The sequence below is a fragment of the Martes martes genome (assembly GCF_963455335.1).
Source record: "Martes martes genome assembly, chromosome: 8".
NCBI lineage: Eukaryota > Metazoa > Chordata > Mammalia > Carnivora > Mustelidae > Martes > Martes martes.
This window is the reverse complement of record NC_137895.1, coordinates 77,687,562-77,705,213: the sequence shown is the minus strand read 5'-3', so window position 1 is coordinate 77,705,213 and position 17,652 is coordinate 77,687,562. Positions and strand designations below refer to the sequence as shown.

Here is a 17,652-nt window from a genome sequence, read left to right as displayed (position 1 = left end):
GTATGGGGCAAAACATACTTCCTCATAAAATAAGACTGTAGAGGTAAGATTATTTGAATAAAATCTCTCGACCTGCCTTTAAATTAGGTAAAAAATTGGGAAAAGATATTCCTTTAATAGATTCTGATTTCACAGCCCTTATACTTACTCACTGACAGTCAGAATCTTTTGTTGACATCTCAATATATTGGGTAATTGCTTTCTTTGGAGAATTGCACTTTAATTAATTTCCTAGCTTTTCCTTTAAAGAAGAGAAAAGCAAGAGTGAAAGAGAGAGAGGCGACCCACAGAGGAGAACAGAGTGCCAACATGCCACTTCTGTGTCAGTCTTAATAAGGTTTTTGGCAGCTTTGGTGAGAAAAGCTATTTCCCTGACCGGTGCTCACGAGTAGCATGAGGTTTTTGATGGCTGGAAATATGAAGATGAACTAATCAGAGCCAGAATTTTTCATTGCTCCGCAGCAAGCATGATTCCTAACGTGAAGCAACTGTCTGGGTGAGGGAAAGTCACTCGCAGGGCCAGCTGGGATCTCACTGGATATAGACACGATGGAGATGTTTTCCAAAGAGAACTGAGAGCCTGTCTCTATAATGGTCAGCTTGCTAGTGTGCCTGATTCTCTCCAACACCTACTTGGAATGCTGAGTGAAAACAAATAGGGCTTTGGGAAAAAAGACAGGAAAAAAAAAATACCTGTCTGAGAGCAGGAATGGACAGATGTCTGGCACTGGAGGGGTAGGCGGCCGAAGTTTTGCCAGAGCCATGATGTGCTCGAAGGTGATGTCTGTCTGAGTGCTAGCGTGCATGAGCTGCACTTCTGGGGCCGTTCCATAGGCTGGTTTACTGAGAGGTGTTCGTCGTAGCACCTGGACCACAATGGGCTCCTTGGCATTTCGAAAAGCTTCCACTGCCTCTTCATGGGTGGCCTTTGAGAGATCCTTCCCATTGACCTGTGAAGATACGAGGACATCGCTCATCGCAGAGGAAAGAACAGAGAGGCTGTCATCCTAGATTAAGAAAAGGTGGGGAGGCTATGTTTAAACACCCGCTCTCATACGAAGTCTGTAAAGCATTATTTAATTGGACACTGACATTTATTGAACTCTTCACCAATACTCGGAAGTGGAGAGGATTAGGAAAACAATTGCTTCTTGTTTCATTAGGAAGGATACTGTCAGGATCATTAGTAAAGATTAAAAAATTTGAATCACACGTCGGCCTCAGAAAATGTTCACCCAAATCTTCAGATAGGTAGAAATGTTAAGTATATCTTTTTTTTTTTAATGTTCTATCCATCTCTTTGTGGACTTTTCAATATTTAATCAAAGTCTGACTGGCTTGATATCTGATTTTGTGGGTATTGTCCAATTCCTTTCATAGTAATTGTTTTTAAATCCAAGACCATGTTATCGTCATAAAATCAAGACCATGTTACCATACATTTTATTGTAAATCTTGGCTGTTCAAAGTGCGGTCTGTGGACCAGCAGCATAATCACGAGCATAAGAGATTACTAGAAATGCAGGATCCCTGACCCAACTCAGGCCTGCTGAGTCCGAACTGGTGTATTAACAGGATCCCAGCTGATTTATATGCACTTGAAGGGCACACTGCTCTAAAACATCTCTGAATATACTCTGTTCCTTTGGATCCTTGCCTGTTTTAATTTATACCAATTTACGACTCTCCAAAGTAGCCCTGGACATAACAGAGAGAGAGGGAATGTCTGCCTTTGCTGTCACTGCTTCTCAGCAGGGCCAACTACTGGCATTTGGGAGAGAAAACTCATTCTTTTTGTGAGACTCTCCCATGCCTAATGACCAAGAGCCGGTGCTGTGCTCCAGCCTTTGCGGCACTCCAGACACCTGCACGATTTTCTAAACACCCTTTCCAGTGGCAGTACAGACTGCTTCCCCATTGCTGTCAGTTTATTTCCCTAAAACCAGTCTTGATAACAGAGTCCATCGTGGAAGTTGTTTTAATAAAGGCCTACAGCATCCAGAAATATCTTCACAGTTCCCACCCTAGATGAATCAATAATGTTGGTTTTTACAAATAGGAAAAGATACCTGGGGACACAATACTGTGCTTAAAACCCCTGAAATGATACTCTTTCTAGACAATGAAGCCATCTGTCTGTTGGGGAGGCTCTGATAACAGCCATGCACCAGCAAATCCTTAGGGATCCCTGGGTGACTTAAGAAGAAGCAAAGAAAGTCGCTGAGTTGCAGTCAGAGAGCAGTGGCTGACATCCAAATGAGCGCATTCTCCCTCCCTGAGTAGACAAAGAATATGAACGTGCTCAGAGCACGTGTGGGGTATTTGGGGGTAAATGCTACAATGCCAGGTAGAAATCATCATGTCATGTCGAGACAGGCTTAATGACCTGAAGGACCTAATTTACTCAATGGACCCTGAAAGAGTTAATGTGCCTTCAAAAATTGAGCAATTAAGTTTCCTCACCAGCAAAATATGTCCCAGTACAGTTCTTGGATCACTAGTAAGAAACTTCAGTAGACGATACAAATGGTTACCTACCAGTGTGCACACACTCATGAATCTTTACATTCTCACTCTGATTCTTTTCTCTATGGACTAAAGTTGAACATTATTGCTGCCCTGGTATTGGTACAACCTTGGAATGTCTAGATAACCTTGGGCATATGGGAGATTGTGAACAAGGGACATCAATGGACATAGTCATTCATTCCTTGAGCTATTGGTCTAGGGTACTATGGGCCGGGGCCACCACTTTCTCTCTTGAGGATGTGTAATCAGCAGATGGTAAGTGAAATCCAAGAATGGAGAAACAAAACCTAAAATCTAGCCTCTCATCTTGGCTGGTGTCATTCTTTATGTGTCACACTGTGGTCAGTATTTAAGAACTCCAGGGTTGTAGAAGATGATCCAGTAGTAGACAAGATTGCTCTGCCAGAATCTATGGGGTAGGGAGAAACTGCCCTTTGTCTCCAGGCTTCTGCTTTATGGTGTCCCTTCAGTTTAGTGAATATCCACTCCTGCAAAGCCTTACATCTTTCTCACCCAGAAAAGAAATAAGCCTTGCATTTAAAGTAACCCCTAATAGGGGTAGAATGAAAGAAGACAGTGCCCTTTTTGAAGGACTTCAAACAATATCTGAAGGTAAAGAGAAAAACAATTTGTGGCTAGGGTGTCTTCCAGTCACACATTAAATCCTTCTAATGCATAAATTTTGTGTCATTACGGAGTGGACAGACTAATGCCATTATCCTATTTCTTTCTCAAGGTGGCTCAGCACATTGCCTACACTGTAGTCTTGGTATTCCTTTGTTTCTTACTTGTTTTTGTGATTTTCAAAGCAAGAGTAATTTTTAAAAAGTGAGTTCCTCACTGATTACTGATTATTTCTGCAAAATCCAGAAACGTATAACAATTTCTGCAGAAACATAAAAATTACCAAAGAGTATTTTAGGCTGTAAAATAATTAGTTCTTATTATAATGTTCAGTATATGCAGACAGTATTAGCATTCTCACAGCAAGATCAATAGCTATTGATTCTAAGACCCGCACATTCATTCATTTACAATTATAGCATTTATATGTAAATTTCATCTTTTGCTTTAAGGACCCTCAAATACAATCTTACAAAAGGACAGTCAATAAAATCTCAAATATCTTACTTCCCCATTGGGAATGCTCTTTTCTTCCAGTTATCATGCAGCTGACCTCTATTTTCATAAGCTATTTAATATCTCTCAAAGTAAAGAAGTCTATGACCTTTAAAGGCTCTACTGTCCCATGTGATCCCTTAGAAAATGTAAGCACTGATGATACTAAACACTTTTTTTTTCACTTCACTTGAAGTTCATCAACATACTGTTAGCCTCCCAAAAGGTCACCATTTTATAAATTACGCCTTTCACAATAACAAAAAAGAATAGCTTAATTGGGGTTCTCTGGCAGTTGCTTTGCTCACTATGATCAGTCACAGCCAGGAAGAAGAACACTGGGAGAATATCTGAGGTTTTAATCCCATAGAAAAAAGTTTGTAATAAATGAACAAATTAATTAGTAGCCAAACCTCATTTTTCCCAAGTGGCCAGACTCTAAACCAATATGGTATCTGGTATTCATGGTGCCTTATCCTTATCATTCTATTTCTTTTCCATCACATTCTCTCTCTCTCTTTCCCTTCTTCCTTCCTCTCCTGCCCATCCCTTCTTCCGTGTCTCAACCTTGCTTTTGTATGAATTGCATACAATTTTTATATGTTTTATGAAATGAGACAGGAGATGGAGAAGCCCTCTGTTAAAGGTGTCCCACCTAACGTAGGTAGTCATGGGTGCAGCCCACAAGTGTTCTGGGTGCCTAGTAAAAGGAGGAAAACAAATATGCCAGAAGAATAACAGGAAAGCTGATTTTCAAGAGGAAAAACTGCCTAAGAAGAGTTGGGAGCAAAGCTGATGGGAAGAGAAGTAATCTGAAAATTAAAAGAGAAATATGCATCGCGGGGCTTGCGTTTGAAGTTTTCATGCAGAAGGGTTTCAAAAACGCTGGCGATCTGATTAAAGCATGGCATAGAGAAAGAGACTTCTTCATGAAGCTGTTGGTGAAAGGCACAGGTGAGAGGTTAGGGTGTCATAATAAACACGAGACGTCTATGAGATAATTCCCTCTGTTACCATAACATCTGGCACGTTGATAAGTGCTCCAAATAGGTTCCGTTCTGCCTCTACCGAGGAGCTGGAGGGCAGCAACTAGAATACAACTGAAAAGACGTATGTGATCACTATCGGACCAGGGGCTGGCAGTCACACAACGGGATGACTGGACTCCAAAGGTGACTGAACCACCTGATTTGAGATAAATGAGAATCCAGAGCATCACACCTTGAAAGGGTTATCAGAATTGGCCACAATACCGGGAAGGAAAAGAAGATGCCAATGATAAAAGTTCCAGGATAGAAAGATCATCCTCATAACAACTCCATTTGGGACTGGAAGCCAGTGGAAGTTGCAGCCGTAATCATGCCAAACTTGAAGCAGCCAGAAGACATTCAGAGGAACTAGCAAACGGAGGACTGGTGACTCAGGGAAACACTGATCATGGGAAGCCATCCTCTGGGAAGGCTTCCCTCTCACCCTAGCACTTAAGTTGAAAAATATATAGAGATGAAAAAATAAGTGTCTTGTTTCTAATGAGTTATTTTCCATTATATTGATAAGGATAAGGGGATAGGAGAAAAGTAGTGGCTTTTCAGCAATTGATGCAAAAGAAGTGTGAACACATTTGTTGTGGCAGATGGGCTAATTAATCCATAAGCAACTTGTGAATGTTAAGTAAAGAATATAGCTTTTCATATGTAAACCATATCACGCCAATGTTTGATGAGGCTTCTGTCTAACGAACAATCTACCCTTTTGGATAAACTGCAAAATCTGGGCCACTTGTCAGTAACCTCCCCAGAGTGACTGGTGGCCTCAGCTTGGATATGAGCTGTGCTACTTTGATTATTTCTCCAAATCCAGCTACATGCAAAATTTTCTTGAGTACCAGAAAACAAACAGGCTTTTCTTTTTTTCCTTTTGAAGTGCAAACAAGTGCGTGAATAACCAAGTCACCCTAGCGTGTTGCCATTTCCAGAGTCAGCTGTTTGGGAATGATGAGGGCTTCCAAATCTCTGTTTCCTCTTATGAAAAATCAGGCCTTTTACGCATCTGTGCCTTTCATAGGAAAATACATACAGGACTACTCAACAGAAGAAGCATAGAATACCTAACATTATGTGCAATTTATATAACCCAATTTCAAGTTGAGAAGAAGTATAAACCCCGGGAATATTGTTTGTTTCTGTTTACAAAATTTTTATTGCTTCCTTTCTTCATTCATTCATCCGGTTGTTAATGGTCAGCTTGATCGAGATGTAGATGACAAGGAAAATTATAAGATATTTAACATGTACATTGTGTTGATTTGATAGATGTATATATCGTTAAAGAATTCCAACCATCTAGTTAATTAACACATTCATCATTTCACATATTGATTAATTAAGTTTTTTGGTGAGAACATTTAAGCTCTACTCTCTTTGCAAATTCCAATTATATAATACAATGTCACCAACTCTAGTCACTGTGGTCTACATTTGGATCCTCAGAGCCAACCAGTATAATTCTGGTTGGCATACCAGTTTATAAGATCCTCCCCCCTTCACAAATAAATGTGGAATTAATTTTGACTAAAGTCCCTATGAGAATGCTGATCAAATGCTCCACCTGATAATTAGGGAGGTATTGTAAAAACATGTTCTAGTAACATTTTATAGAAGGAGGAAACAATATTTAAATTACTGCTAAAATATTGGGTATGGAAGAAATTTAAAATAATGCACACCCTATAGTCATTAAAGCATTTGTCATATGTAATTGTTCAGTCAGTTTTAAGGAATTGAATCATATAATTTTTTCCTAAACTTTGGTATGTTTGCTTCTATAAATTAAGCATAGCACAGTATAAAAAATATTTATAGTGAAAAGAACACACAGAATAAGAATTGTCAAAATTATATGAAGAAAACCTAGCAAGAGATTGACTAAAATTAATTTTGACATTTTTAAATGTTATTCATGAACAAAATAATCACTTGTGGATTTGTGATAATTTAGAAGAATACAAGATATGTTAGATGGCATTATACCAAAAGTCTGTGTAGTACACTGTTCTGCTTTGAAAGTGCTATTACTGAATTTTGGGAAGAGAATAAATATGTAATTATCACATCTGATGTAATAAGCAGATTTATTCAAAAAGTGATCCTGGGGCTCCTCTTGGCTTATTGGGACTATGAGGGACCGGTGGCTTCATTTTCCTGGTGTATGGGGGTGTGACAGCTTCCCGTGGGCTCCAACGTCCCCCCAGGGCGGGGCAACTGGCATTTCCAGCCAAATGGAAGTCACTAACTTCTAACCCAGACATTCTGAACCTCTTGTAGTTTGTTTCCTTCCTAACAATGCTCCCCAAAGAAGAGAGAGCCACAGTGGGTAGGGATCCTTGCACTGGAATATAGACCTAACGCAAGTCCAGCCATTTCGGACCCCTGCATGACTCCTGGGCTGCTCACTCCTGAATTGGATGTTTTCCCCATAAAGACTGTTGCCTAACCTATAGAACTCGTGACACTGTGGGATTTGCCCTTGATTAACATTTGTGTGACATGATACACATTTACAACCTAAGAAACTGACTGTATTAAAAATGCTTATTTATATAATAGTAATGAACAGCAGACCCCCGGTAACCCAAGGAGATATCTAGAAAGCCTGTTGTTACATTTAATTAATTGACTGTGACACTGAGGTCCCTACAGTAGGACAATATGTTACTTCCTGACCCCTTTCGCAGCACACTTTGATGGTGAGGTGCAAGTAAGACTCGGCTCCAGCTTTTCTTAAGATATTACAGACCCATTCTTTGTGAATTTATCAGAACTATTCTTGGCCAAACTTATAATTTTGGTTATAGGAAATCCTGGGGAGGCATCATTCATATTGCTTTCTCCCTTGATTATCTTTTCTTTATTTCATTTTTTGTGTCCTTTTTTCATATTTTCTGTTTCTTTCCTGAGGCTCCCTGCCACATTCTTCTCTTCGAGCTTTCCCATTTGGAAGTGGTTTTTTATATAAATTGTTCCTGTTATTAAAGAACAGGACATGATATGTTTTGATTCTTACTGAAGGAAATAAATTGAAGTCTATACAACATCAGTTTATTGACCGCTTTATAAATACATTTATTTTCCCTCATGTTAATGAAAGAAACAGAGGTATCTGCTGTTTGGTACATGAGCTGGGGGTTCTTGGTCTGTCCATCAGATGCACAGTCTACTCTTCTCTCAGGGCTCTGGGACATGGACCACTGTATACGGCATCACTAGCTTCCCTGCTTTATGTATTTTGTTCGGTTCGGTTAATGGTAAGAGAGTTAGTACTCTGTGTCTTTATTCAGGCCCCTCTCCCCTGGCTTTCAGGACCAAATCTTGCTAGGTTCTGTTCACATCCCTCGCTTACTTTCCACTTTCAGGTCTATGGGCAGTAAGGACTTCTCTTTCTCTTGTGATTCCCTAAATTCTTTTTCTTAACTCTGCTCACACCTCCTAGAATTTGCTCCCTCATTAAACTCACTTCCATTAAATCCTTCAAGTGTGCCTTCCAATTCCTTCTGGGACCCTGCCTGATGCAACTAGACATAAACTGTCTGATTTAAACAAAAATAAGGCAAAAGCTAAAACTTAACATCTTTGCAAATTAAGTTCACTATCAAAATTAGTTGCATCAAAAATAGAATTTCTGGTGTCTTGGATTTAGCAGAAGTTGCATTTTTAAAGGAGTACAAAAATACAACTTTCATTGAGATCACAGAGCAAATCTAAAGTATTCACATATTTGATGTGCATGCTTATTTCACAGAATCTCCCTCAGTTGGTCTTTGTGTTTCTCCTTCATTACATTCAGGTTTTGTATTTTCTGGCAAGAATGTCTAGAAGTGGTATTGTGTCTTCCTCAGTCTATCCCAGCAGGAAGCAAGTAATATGGATTTGTCTGTTGCTGGTAACGTTAACCTTGAGGACTTCTTGAAAGTGAGAGGGTGAGGGGTGGGGGGAAGGGAGAGGATGAATCTAAACCAAACGGAATGGAATGTTAAAGTTTGAGGAATCTAGATGAATGTTATTTGAGAATTCTTTATACCATTCTTGCAACCTTTTGATAAGCCTGAAATTATGTTGAAATGAATGTTACAAAATCGTGTTGTATTTGTTATTAGTTAAAAACAGATTCATGTTGTCATCACTTAGAGTTAAAAATAATTATAAGGAATTGTCGGACACAGAGTTTGTTTCTGGATTTGCATATCTTTAGAGAAATAAATTCCCACTCTGCGCTGAATGTCTTTTTTCCTTGTGTATGTGCGTACACAGGCACACACACAGACACACACATCCCTACAGCAAAAAACACAGATTGGTATCACCAACTTTATCATTGTCATAACAATTCATCTACCAAATATCACCTGAAATCCTGTTCTCCTCCAAGCTGAGCTATTTAAAAAGATAGATGGCTGCCTTCTGGCTAATTGTGGGAGCTCTTTCATTACTATAAAAAGACTTTTTATATCTCAAGTGACTCTATAAGCAGTGAATAATGACTTGAAGTCTTTGGAGGAGAGTCCACTGATAAAATGGTAGGATAACAACTACTTACTGACCTTTTACTTCCTAAGATAATACTAAGCTGATGTAGCTGATTATTAATAAACCTATCCATTGAGTTTTGACACATCAGATCCAAGTATGTTCAACTTAATGAGAAATTCTCATGCAGACATAAAAATTTTCTGTAATTGGCCTAAGGGTGTAAAGACATAAGGCATATATAGGGCAAATACTTTTGAAATGAATTAAATTATTTCATTGGGAAAAAAACTTCATTGTAATTAAATGACCCAGATTTTCTTTTAAAAATTGCTATAAACAGCATCAGTAAGTGAGGACTTGGAGCAATTCATCTTTTACGTACACTGAAAAAGACGAAATGTGCTCTTAGCCCCGGGACAAGAGCTCTTGGTCCCATTTTTTGTTATATGGATATCAAGAATATAACCTTCAGGCACCTGGGTGGCTCAGTGGGTTGAGCCTCTGCCTTCAGCTCAGGTCATGATCTCAGGGTCCTGGGATTGGGCCCCACATCAGGCTCTCTGCTCAACAGGGAGCCTGCTTCCCCCTCTCTCTCTCTGCCTGCCTCACTGCCTACTTGTGATCTCTGTCTGTCAAATAAATAAATAAAATCTTTAAAAAAAGAAAAAGAATATAACCTTGTATCTCAGTCACACTAGCAAGACACCAAAGAAATGCCCAAAATAACTACCTGTTAATGAAAGGAATAATAAACGTGTTCCACATAGTTACTAATAAGGGACTGAGGAGGCAGTGAGTTATTTGTAACATGGCATCTGTCAGAAGAACATCAAAGATGCCAACAGCATCTTCACCAGAGTTTTGCTGTACCCTATCTATACAAGCGATCCCTATTTAAATGCTTCCATGCAGAAAAACATTGTGCGTGACAAGAAACTGACAGTTTTGTTCAGTGCCTAAGTTAAAAGTCCAAAAACATGCTTGGCACATGATTGATACTCAATAAACACGTGCTAAATTTTCATATATTTCTCAATCAAAATCCATGTTAAAACATGTGATTGTATTTGTCATTAAAGTTATTCATGTTTACAAACAAACTGCTTTCCTTTCACTCCCACCCCCATTAATGCAGCCCAGTGCCCCATATTATTCCATTTACTTGAATCTATTGTATACATTGAGGGGCACACAAAGACAAGCCCTACTCATAAGCCCCACCCATCTGTTAAAGCTGTAGTACCAAAGAACATGATGCAGGGAGCATTCAGAACTGGGGTCTCCACAGTTTTCAGTATTAGTTGTGTCACTCTCAGTAAGTTATTGAAAATCTCTGAGCCTCAGTTTCTTCATCTGGAAGAGGAGATGCTAATACCCCATGCAGAGTCATGGACAGGATCAAAGAAATATACAGCTAAGGCAGCTGACAGAGTGCTATGATGTTGAGCCATGCTTCCTTCCTCCCCTCCTTCCTTCCTGAGGAAAGCTTGAGTGACGGAGACTCGGTGATTCTCTGGGGATCCAAGTTAACACCTGTGCTTAGAGTTCTGGCAGCAAAAACAATAATAGTATCAGTTAGCACTGAGTGAGCATTCGTAACGCGCCAGGAACCGGGTGAAACACTTGGCTCATGTGTTCTCAGTCACACCCAGCAACAGTCATGTGAGGTAAGGATTTTATCTCCGTTTGAAAGTTGTAGAAGCTGAAGTGTAACAGTCTGAGCGAGGGAAGGCACCTGCCCTTCACAACCTGTTAGGGAAAAACAACATCTACATCGACGATTTTAAGCCAGCTTGTGAAGAGCAGGCACAAAGGTACTAACAGTGTTCTGTGGGGGCACAAAGAGCTGACTGTGCCCAGAAGCATAGGGATTTGATACTTGAGTTGGGTCTTTAAAGATGAAGAGTTTCGTAAGTTGCAAAGATGGGAGAAATGAAAACTCGGGTAAAGGCATGGAAGAGCGAGTCTTCTGGAAACCAAAGAGAGATTTGGTGTGACTATGGGGGATTTGGATAAACGTCTGGCAAAGAGGCGGGAAAGAAGTCTCTGACACAAATCCCACAGTCCTCAGTAGGCCATGGTAAAGTTTTTTTTTTTTTAGTTTATTATTTAATTTTTTAATATCTTATTTATTTGAGAGGGAGAGAGAAAGAGAGCACACAGAGGGAGAGTGAGAGGCAAAAGCAGACTCTCTGCTGAGCGGAGAGCCCCATGCTGAGCGGAGAGCCCCATGCAGGGCTCGATCCCAGGACTCTGAGATTATGACCTCCACCCCAGGACTCTGAGATCATGATCTGAGCTGAAGACAGATGCTTAACTGACCGAGCCACCCAGGCACCCCTAAAATATTTGTTTTAAACAACTCCTTTCATTGGAAAAGCAGCACGATCTCATTTAGGTTTTGGGAAGATAACTCTGAAGGCTGTGGGGAGAAGTAACAGAATGGAAGTAGGGAAACCATTTAGGAAGTTACTGGGAAAAATGATCAGTGCCTGGATCAAGACAGGGACAGCCTGGATGGTCCAACTAGAAGAGGAAGGAAGGACAGGGGTGTAAACTAGTGCTCTGATCCTTTCAATCAGATCTATTCCAATGAGACTTATCAGATTAGCAGATCAACTAGCATAGCCTAGCCTCAGTTTCTATTCCAATTAATTAAATCCGCACCGTAAGGAAATACAAGCTGTAGAAGTTGAATTTTAAGTAGAAAGACATAAAGGCTTTCCAAGTAGATATCGCCTATCCCCTACAGACGTATACTTTCTGTCATTATCTTAGACCTCAAAAACTACCTCTTCCAATTTTCCCAAACTCTTTCTGGCTAGTACCCATCCAGCCAAATGGGTAACTATTTTACTAAACACAACACACACACACACTCACAAACTCATACACAAACACCTTTATACTTTCTAGGGTCTTCTACTTGAATCATTTCCAACTTTGTGTGGAACATAACCTTAGAAAGATATTTTACCCAAGTGAATATGTAGGAATTTTAGAACATAAGGATTAACACAAGAAAGTAGAACTTGCATGATATATAACCGTCTCTTTCAATATCACATCTCTAACTTAGTGCCTGGAACATGAAAGGTGTTTTATACCACTTTGAAAGGACAGGACAAAATCTGAACAAAGCCATCAACCAAGGAGAAGCAGGAGGTTTAAATCATTTTCAACAATCAATTCTGCCATTTGAATTCATTCTGACACTTGTTGAGCTCAGTCAATGACATGAAACTACAGAAAAAAGGCCAAGTCCCCAGGGAAATTTGCAAGCGTCTACATCCGCAAATAAAACCACCTGAACTTGTGCCCATAACCTTTCTAACACCACGCTTCCAACTTCCTCAAATTTATAGGCTTTAAAAAGAAATATTTTGTTCCATATTAACAACAGAGAAGATTGCTGCCTAAGGCAAAAGATGAAGTAAATGTATTTAAAATAGCAACTGATGCTATTTTATACCAAATAGGTGGGATCGGCACCAGTACTTTCACTGACTGGTGGTTGTCTCCAAGTGCACCTTGAAATGAATAATAAGGACCACAGCAGTAATTAGAATTTGTTAAGGGCTCACTATTTACTACATGCTCTACTCAGCACTACCTGCTACTAGAGGTGGAAAAATACTATCAGACTCATCCTATAGATAAAGAAACTAAACCTGAACAGATTAAGCAACTTATTCAAGATCACGCTAAATACTAAGTTTTAAAAAGACCAAGATTTTTCTATAAATTCCTACGAATTATTTTTTAAACATCGATAGGAGTTTTAGCATAGAAGCTCTAAAAACTGGCAAGAGAACTGGTGGGAAATTTGTTCTTCTATATTCTTTTAGCAAACAGTTCATAAGATTCAAATTAAGTAGTGAATGAACTGTTGGCATTCATGAGTATGGATAATTGTCTTATATTTTGTCCCTGGACAAGAAAATTCAAGGTGGAAAGTGAAAAAATGTTTCTGCAAAATGAACAGGCTAGAAAAGATGCCATCCAACAACCTCCTCAGTTCTAAAAGAAATCTATAAACAACATGCATAATGATGAATAAGTACTCTTCCTTTTTTTTTTTTAAGAAAAGATTTTATTTATTTATTTGACAGAGAGACAGAGATCACAAGTAGGGAGAGCGGCAGACTGAAGGAGAGGGGGAAGCAGGCTCCCCGCTGAGCAGAGAGCCTGATGCAGGGTTCCATCCCAGGACCCTGAGACCATGACCCAAGCTGAAGGCTGACACTTAACCACTGAGCCACCCAGGCGTCCCAGCACTATTCCTTTTATAGCCGTTGACACTTAAGACTTTGATAAAAAGAATCCTGTTTCTGCTTCTTTTTTGTAAGTGAATCAGGTAAAGCTCAGACAAGGAGGTGACTCAAGACCCTGTCTATCTGGCACTGAACTTTTACCTCAAGAAACCATAAGAGACTCTTAACTATAGGGAACAAACTGTGGGTGGTGGTTGTGGGGGATGGGGTAACCGCGTGATGGGCGTTAAGGATGAGACTTGTAATGCGCACTGGGTGTTACAGTGATGAACACAGGTGATGAATCACTACACTCTGCTCTGAAACTAATACTACACTATGTGTTAACTAACTTGAATTTAAATAAAATCTTGAAAGAAAAAAAAAAGATTCCCAGTTCAAGAGCCAGCCTTGTTCATGTGTCTTGGGAGGTTGTTAATGCCTCACAACAGTTCAGCAGCCTCTGAGGTGTGATGGATGAGGTCTCGAGGGAGGGGGGAGAGGGAGACCACCTGGGTCCCCCTGGATTTTATCTTACTGGACACAATCACAAGTGATTCAAACAGAAAGCAATTCTGCAAAATAGCTGCCAAGCCATAGGGACAGTGGGAACCAACTCCAGGCTTTGGGGCTGAGCCATGCATGAAAAATCAGCTGATAGTATTTGGGGACAATTTCTGAAAACTGTTTCACATGGCTCTATGTCTCCTTCTGGAAACAAATCAGACAGAGTAATAGAGTGAATGTAACTCTGCAGATAGAGTCATCAGATTTTTTAAATGTAAATTGCCACAAACATTTTTCTACACTAATACTGTTGACTTTATTTCCCTTTGTTTAGAAGAGTGGGGGAGAAGGGCAAATTTTTCTTTATAAATTTAGTTCTTTCAAACAATTAACATCTGTATGCTTTTGAAAGAATTTTCAGCAGAGAAAACAATCCTGCAAAGTCCCAGTAAAAGCTCTCCATTGTTCCATGTCTGCACAAATTACCTTGCATCTCCGATGATTTTATGTACATTTAATCACTAAATATTAATTACATGGCATACGGAAATCAGTGAAACACTGAAGAGATAACTTCAGTTTAAGTGCACATGCAGCTAACTTGTGGCTTTTTAAAACAATTTTAATTAAAAGTACTAGAAGAAGCATCGGGCTGAAAATATTAGGAGCTCTGGGATGGATGAGCTTAGCATAGCTAATTAATTGTATATTTAATCAAAGCAGCCTTTGGCTGTAATTAATAATCTATTTTCCTCTGGTAATAAATATTGTAGTTCTGTAAAACAGAATTTATAATTTCCAGAATGCCATATGCACAGAAGAGTGGGACAGAAAACAAGCATTTCCACACCAGCTTTCAAGCCGAGGTTGATTTTGTTTATTTAGAGAGGATGTTGTCTATATCTCTTTCATTTGTTTTAAATGTCATCTCGCGGTGGCAGCTTACAAATAGCGATCCCAGGGTGACTTGGACATTTCAAAGGGGTAAAGAATAATTCGAAAAGGGTCTCTAGTAGAATGCTAAGTGAAATTTGATTTTTCTTGCGCCACAAAGATCTCATACTTCAGAGGACATTAGGTAGCTCTATCTTAATATGAATGGTAGGATGGCAAGTCTCAAGTCTCAGCTTTAAACAGTTCCTTCCTTCATTTCCTTTTAAATGGCAGAGAATCAGATTTCTACCACCTGCAACCTGGTAATATGCTCAAAGCTCACAGCCAAGTTGGAACACCCTCTTCCCTATGATAGTGCCTTATGAGTATCAACACTCACACATACTCTCTCTCTCTGCTCCTCAAGATTCCATAGTATATTTTTGTTCTTATGACCCTTGCATTAATTTTTGAGAGATACTCTCTAACAATAGGTAGTCACCTGCTTTTCACATGATCTAAGATTTCTTTCTTCTTGTAAGCAAGATTTAAATTTCAAGAGTTTTGCACATAAAGGAGATATCATAATAAATTAACAGATAACACATTAAATTAACTAAGATAGGATTTCTTATTTTTCAAAGATGTTTGGGTATATGAAAATTAACTATCAGCTTGTCATTGCTGTCTTATATTTTTAAGATTTTTATAGTAGTATGCAGGAGTTATAGGTTGCCGAGTATACAAATCTTTAACTCAAAAAACATTTTTAAGATCATGGAGAACACGCATTTTTGTATGCATTGGATATAGTCACTTGATGTACTAATCAATTCATAGCATACGTTCCATTTTTCTGGGGGTTATGTGGTCTTCATATGAATATGTATGAGAGAAATATATGCATTAGGTTATTAAAATTATATCAAGGGAAAATATTTTTATTCAGACTATACTGGGCATTCATAAAAGTCTGGGAACCAGATGAAGAAGAGAAGAAAACATAGAGATAAAAATTTGCCACCATTGATATTGTATGATCAAAAGTAGTTCTTATTAAGTACCTCATGACATCTTCAGGGCTTAATCAGTATATAATATAACATGCAACTTCCAATGAGAACAAAAGACAATTTTCAAAAAAATGACAAGATAGTTTTTTCTTGGGGCACTTGGGTGGCTCGGTCGGTTAGCATCTGCCCTCATTCAGCTCACATGATCTCAGGGTCCTGGGATTGAGCCCCAAATTGGGCTCCCTGCTCAGTGGGGAGCCTGCTTCTCCTCTCCTCCTGCTCCTGCTCTCTCCCTCTCTCTCAAAGAAAACCTTAAAAAATAAGATAGTTTTTTCTTTTTAGAATTGTGACTGGTTAGTAGTTCCTGACATAGGCCTTCTCAGTGTCCTCCTAAAATCATCTATGAAGGCCCAGGGAAGAAAAATACACCTGGACCGTGAATGGCACTGTCTGCAGTTTCTTGCACCAATTCTTTTGAAAGTTTTCATTTCCTGCTTGAACCAAACTAACAGGTTAGACAGCTTTCTCTGATGATGTGTGTGGTACTAGGATAAAATGGGGATGTGTGTGTGTGTGTGCGTTTGTGTGCATGTGTATCTGTGTGAGACTGAACAGTGACCCACTGGTTTCTCAGAAAAGCAAAATGGCCGATGTGCTGCTCACTCAGTAAGGAAATCTCAAGACCCTGGCAGCGCCCATAGTTGCCCTGAAACATTCTGTGCCACTCACAGTACCAAAGCCCACTCTGCTCTGTCCTTCTGGGACCCTCAGAAGCGTATTCTAATAACTCGGACCTGAGTATGTCCTATTGGGACTGAGAAGATGGACTGTGAGAGGTGGGATTCCGCTAATAGGTAGGTGGTAGGAATTTCTTGAAATGTGTGGGGGAGATTTGCAGAGCAGAAGCTCAAAGCAGAGGATCTTAGAGGTGGGACATTCCTGAAGAAAGGAGAGTCTACCGACTCGGGTGAACTTACGAGATGATGTACCTGTGGGGCTGGAACATATAGACTCTAACCACGTCAACAAAGAAGTACTATTTTGAGAGTCTGGGTTGTTTAAACAACATACGAAAAGATACTGATTGATGCAGTGTTATAATACACAAAGGCAGAGTAAAGTATAAGGGGGAAAGTACGAATGTTTAGCCCCAGGTTTGGTTCCAAATTCTACCTCTTAGTGGCCATGTGACTTCAGATTGATTGCTTGACTTTCCTGAACACTGATTTCTTCATCTATAAATTCGTGACAATAATGTTCTGAAATAACTCTAAAAGCGTTGGGAAAATATATAAAAGGTAATCAATGTGTGAGATAGAGTAGGAGTTCAACTAAAATGTGGAACTTATAATACTTTATTATCTACATGATATTCAGAAAAGGTTCTCTACCCAATGTTTATCAGTGAGTGATAACTGTGGCGTATTTAGACATGTGGAGAAAGCACATGTGCGAGATTTAGGGATAGGACAAATTTGAAAAAGTAAATCTATATACAATGAGAGCATTGGATTTGTAGTCAGAGAACTTAAAAAAACCCATTCCAGACCATTTGTTACCAAGGTAGACTTGGGAAGTCATGTAAGCTCTGGAAACATAGTTTCAAATACATGTGAAGTCATTACAGATGAGGGGGGTTAGAGCTTGACATTCACAGTCTATTTAGCAATTTATTAATCAATTGCCTCACCAACATTTATCTCACTGCTCACAGGAGATTTAAGTATTACCCACATCTTAAATAAGAGGTAAATATTGGTTTAATTGATTTTTAGCAAGGTCATACAACAAGTGTTAGACCTGGGATTAAAAGTCTTGACTGGCTCTCAGCAT

General features: G+C 39.3%; 1 protein-coding gene across 2 annotated transcripts in view; it reads right to left on the bottom strand.

The window, feature by feature from the left end:
* Nucleotides 1-17,652, bottom strand: part of PDZRN4 (PDZ domain containing ring finger 4) — a gene marked incomplete at its 5' end in the record, with an annotated part of 346,436 nt that overhangs the window by 60,575 nt on the left and 268,209 nt on the right. For both annotated transcript variants that reach the window (XM_080810035.1, XM_080810036.1), the window contains one exon: nt 694-950. In XM_080810035.1, the coding sequence (XP_080666161.1) occupies nt 694-950 (257 nt within the window). The remainder of the gene's footprint in view (nt 1-693; nt 951-17,652) is intronic.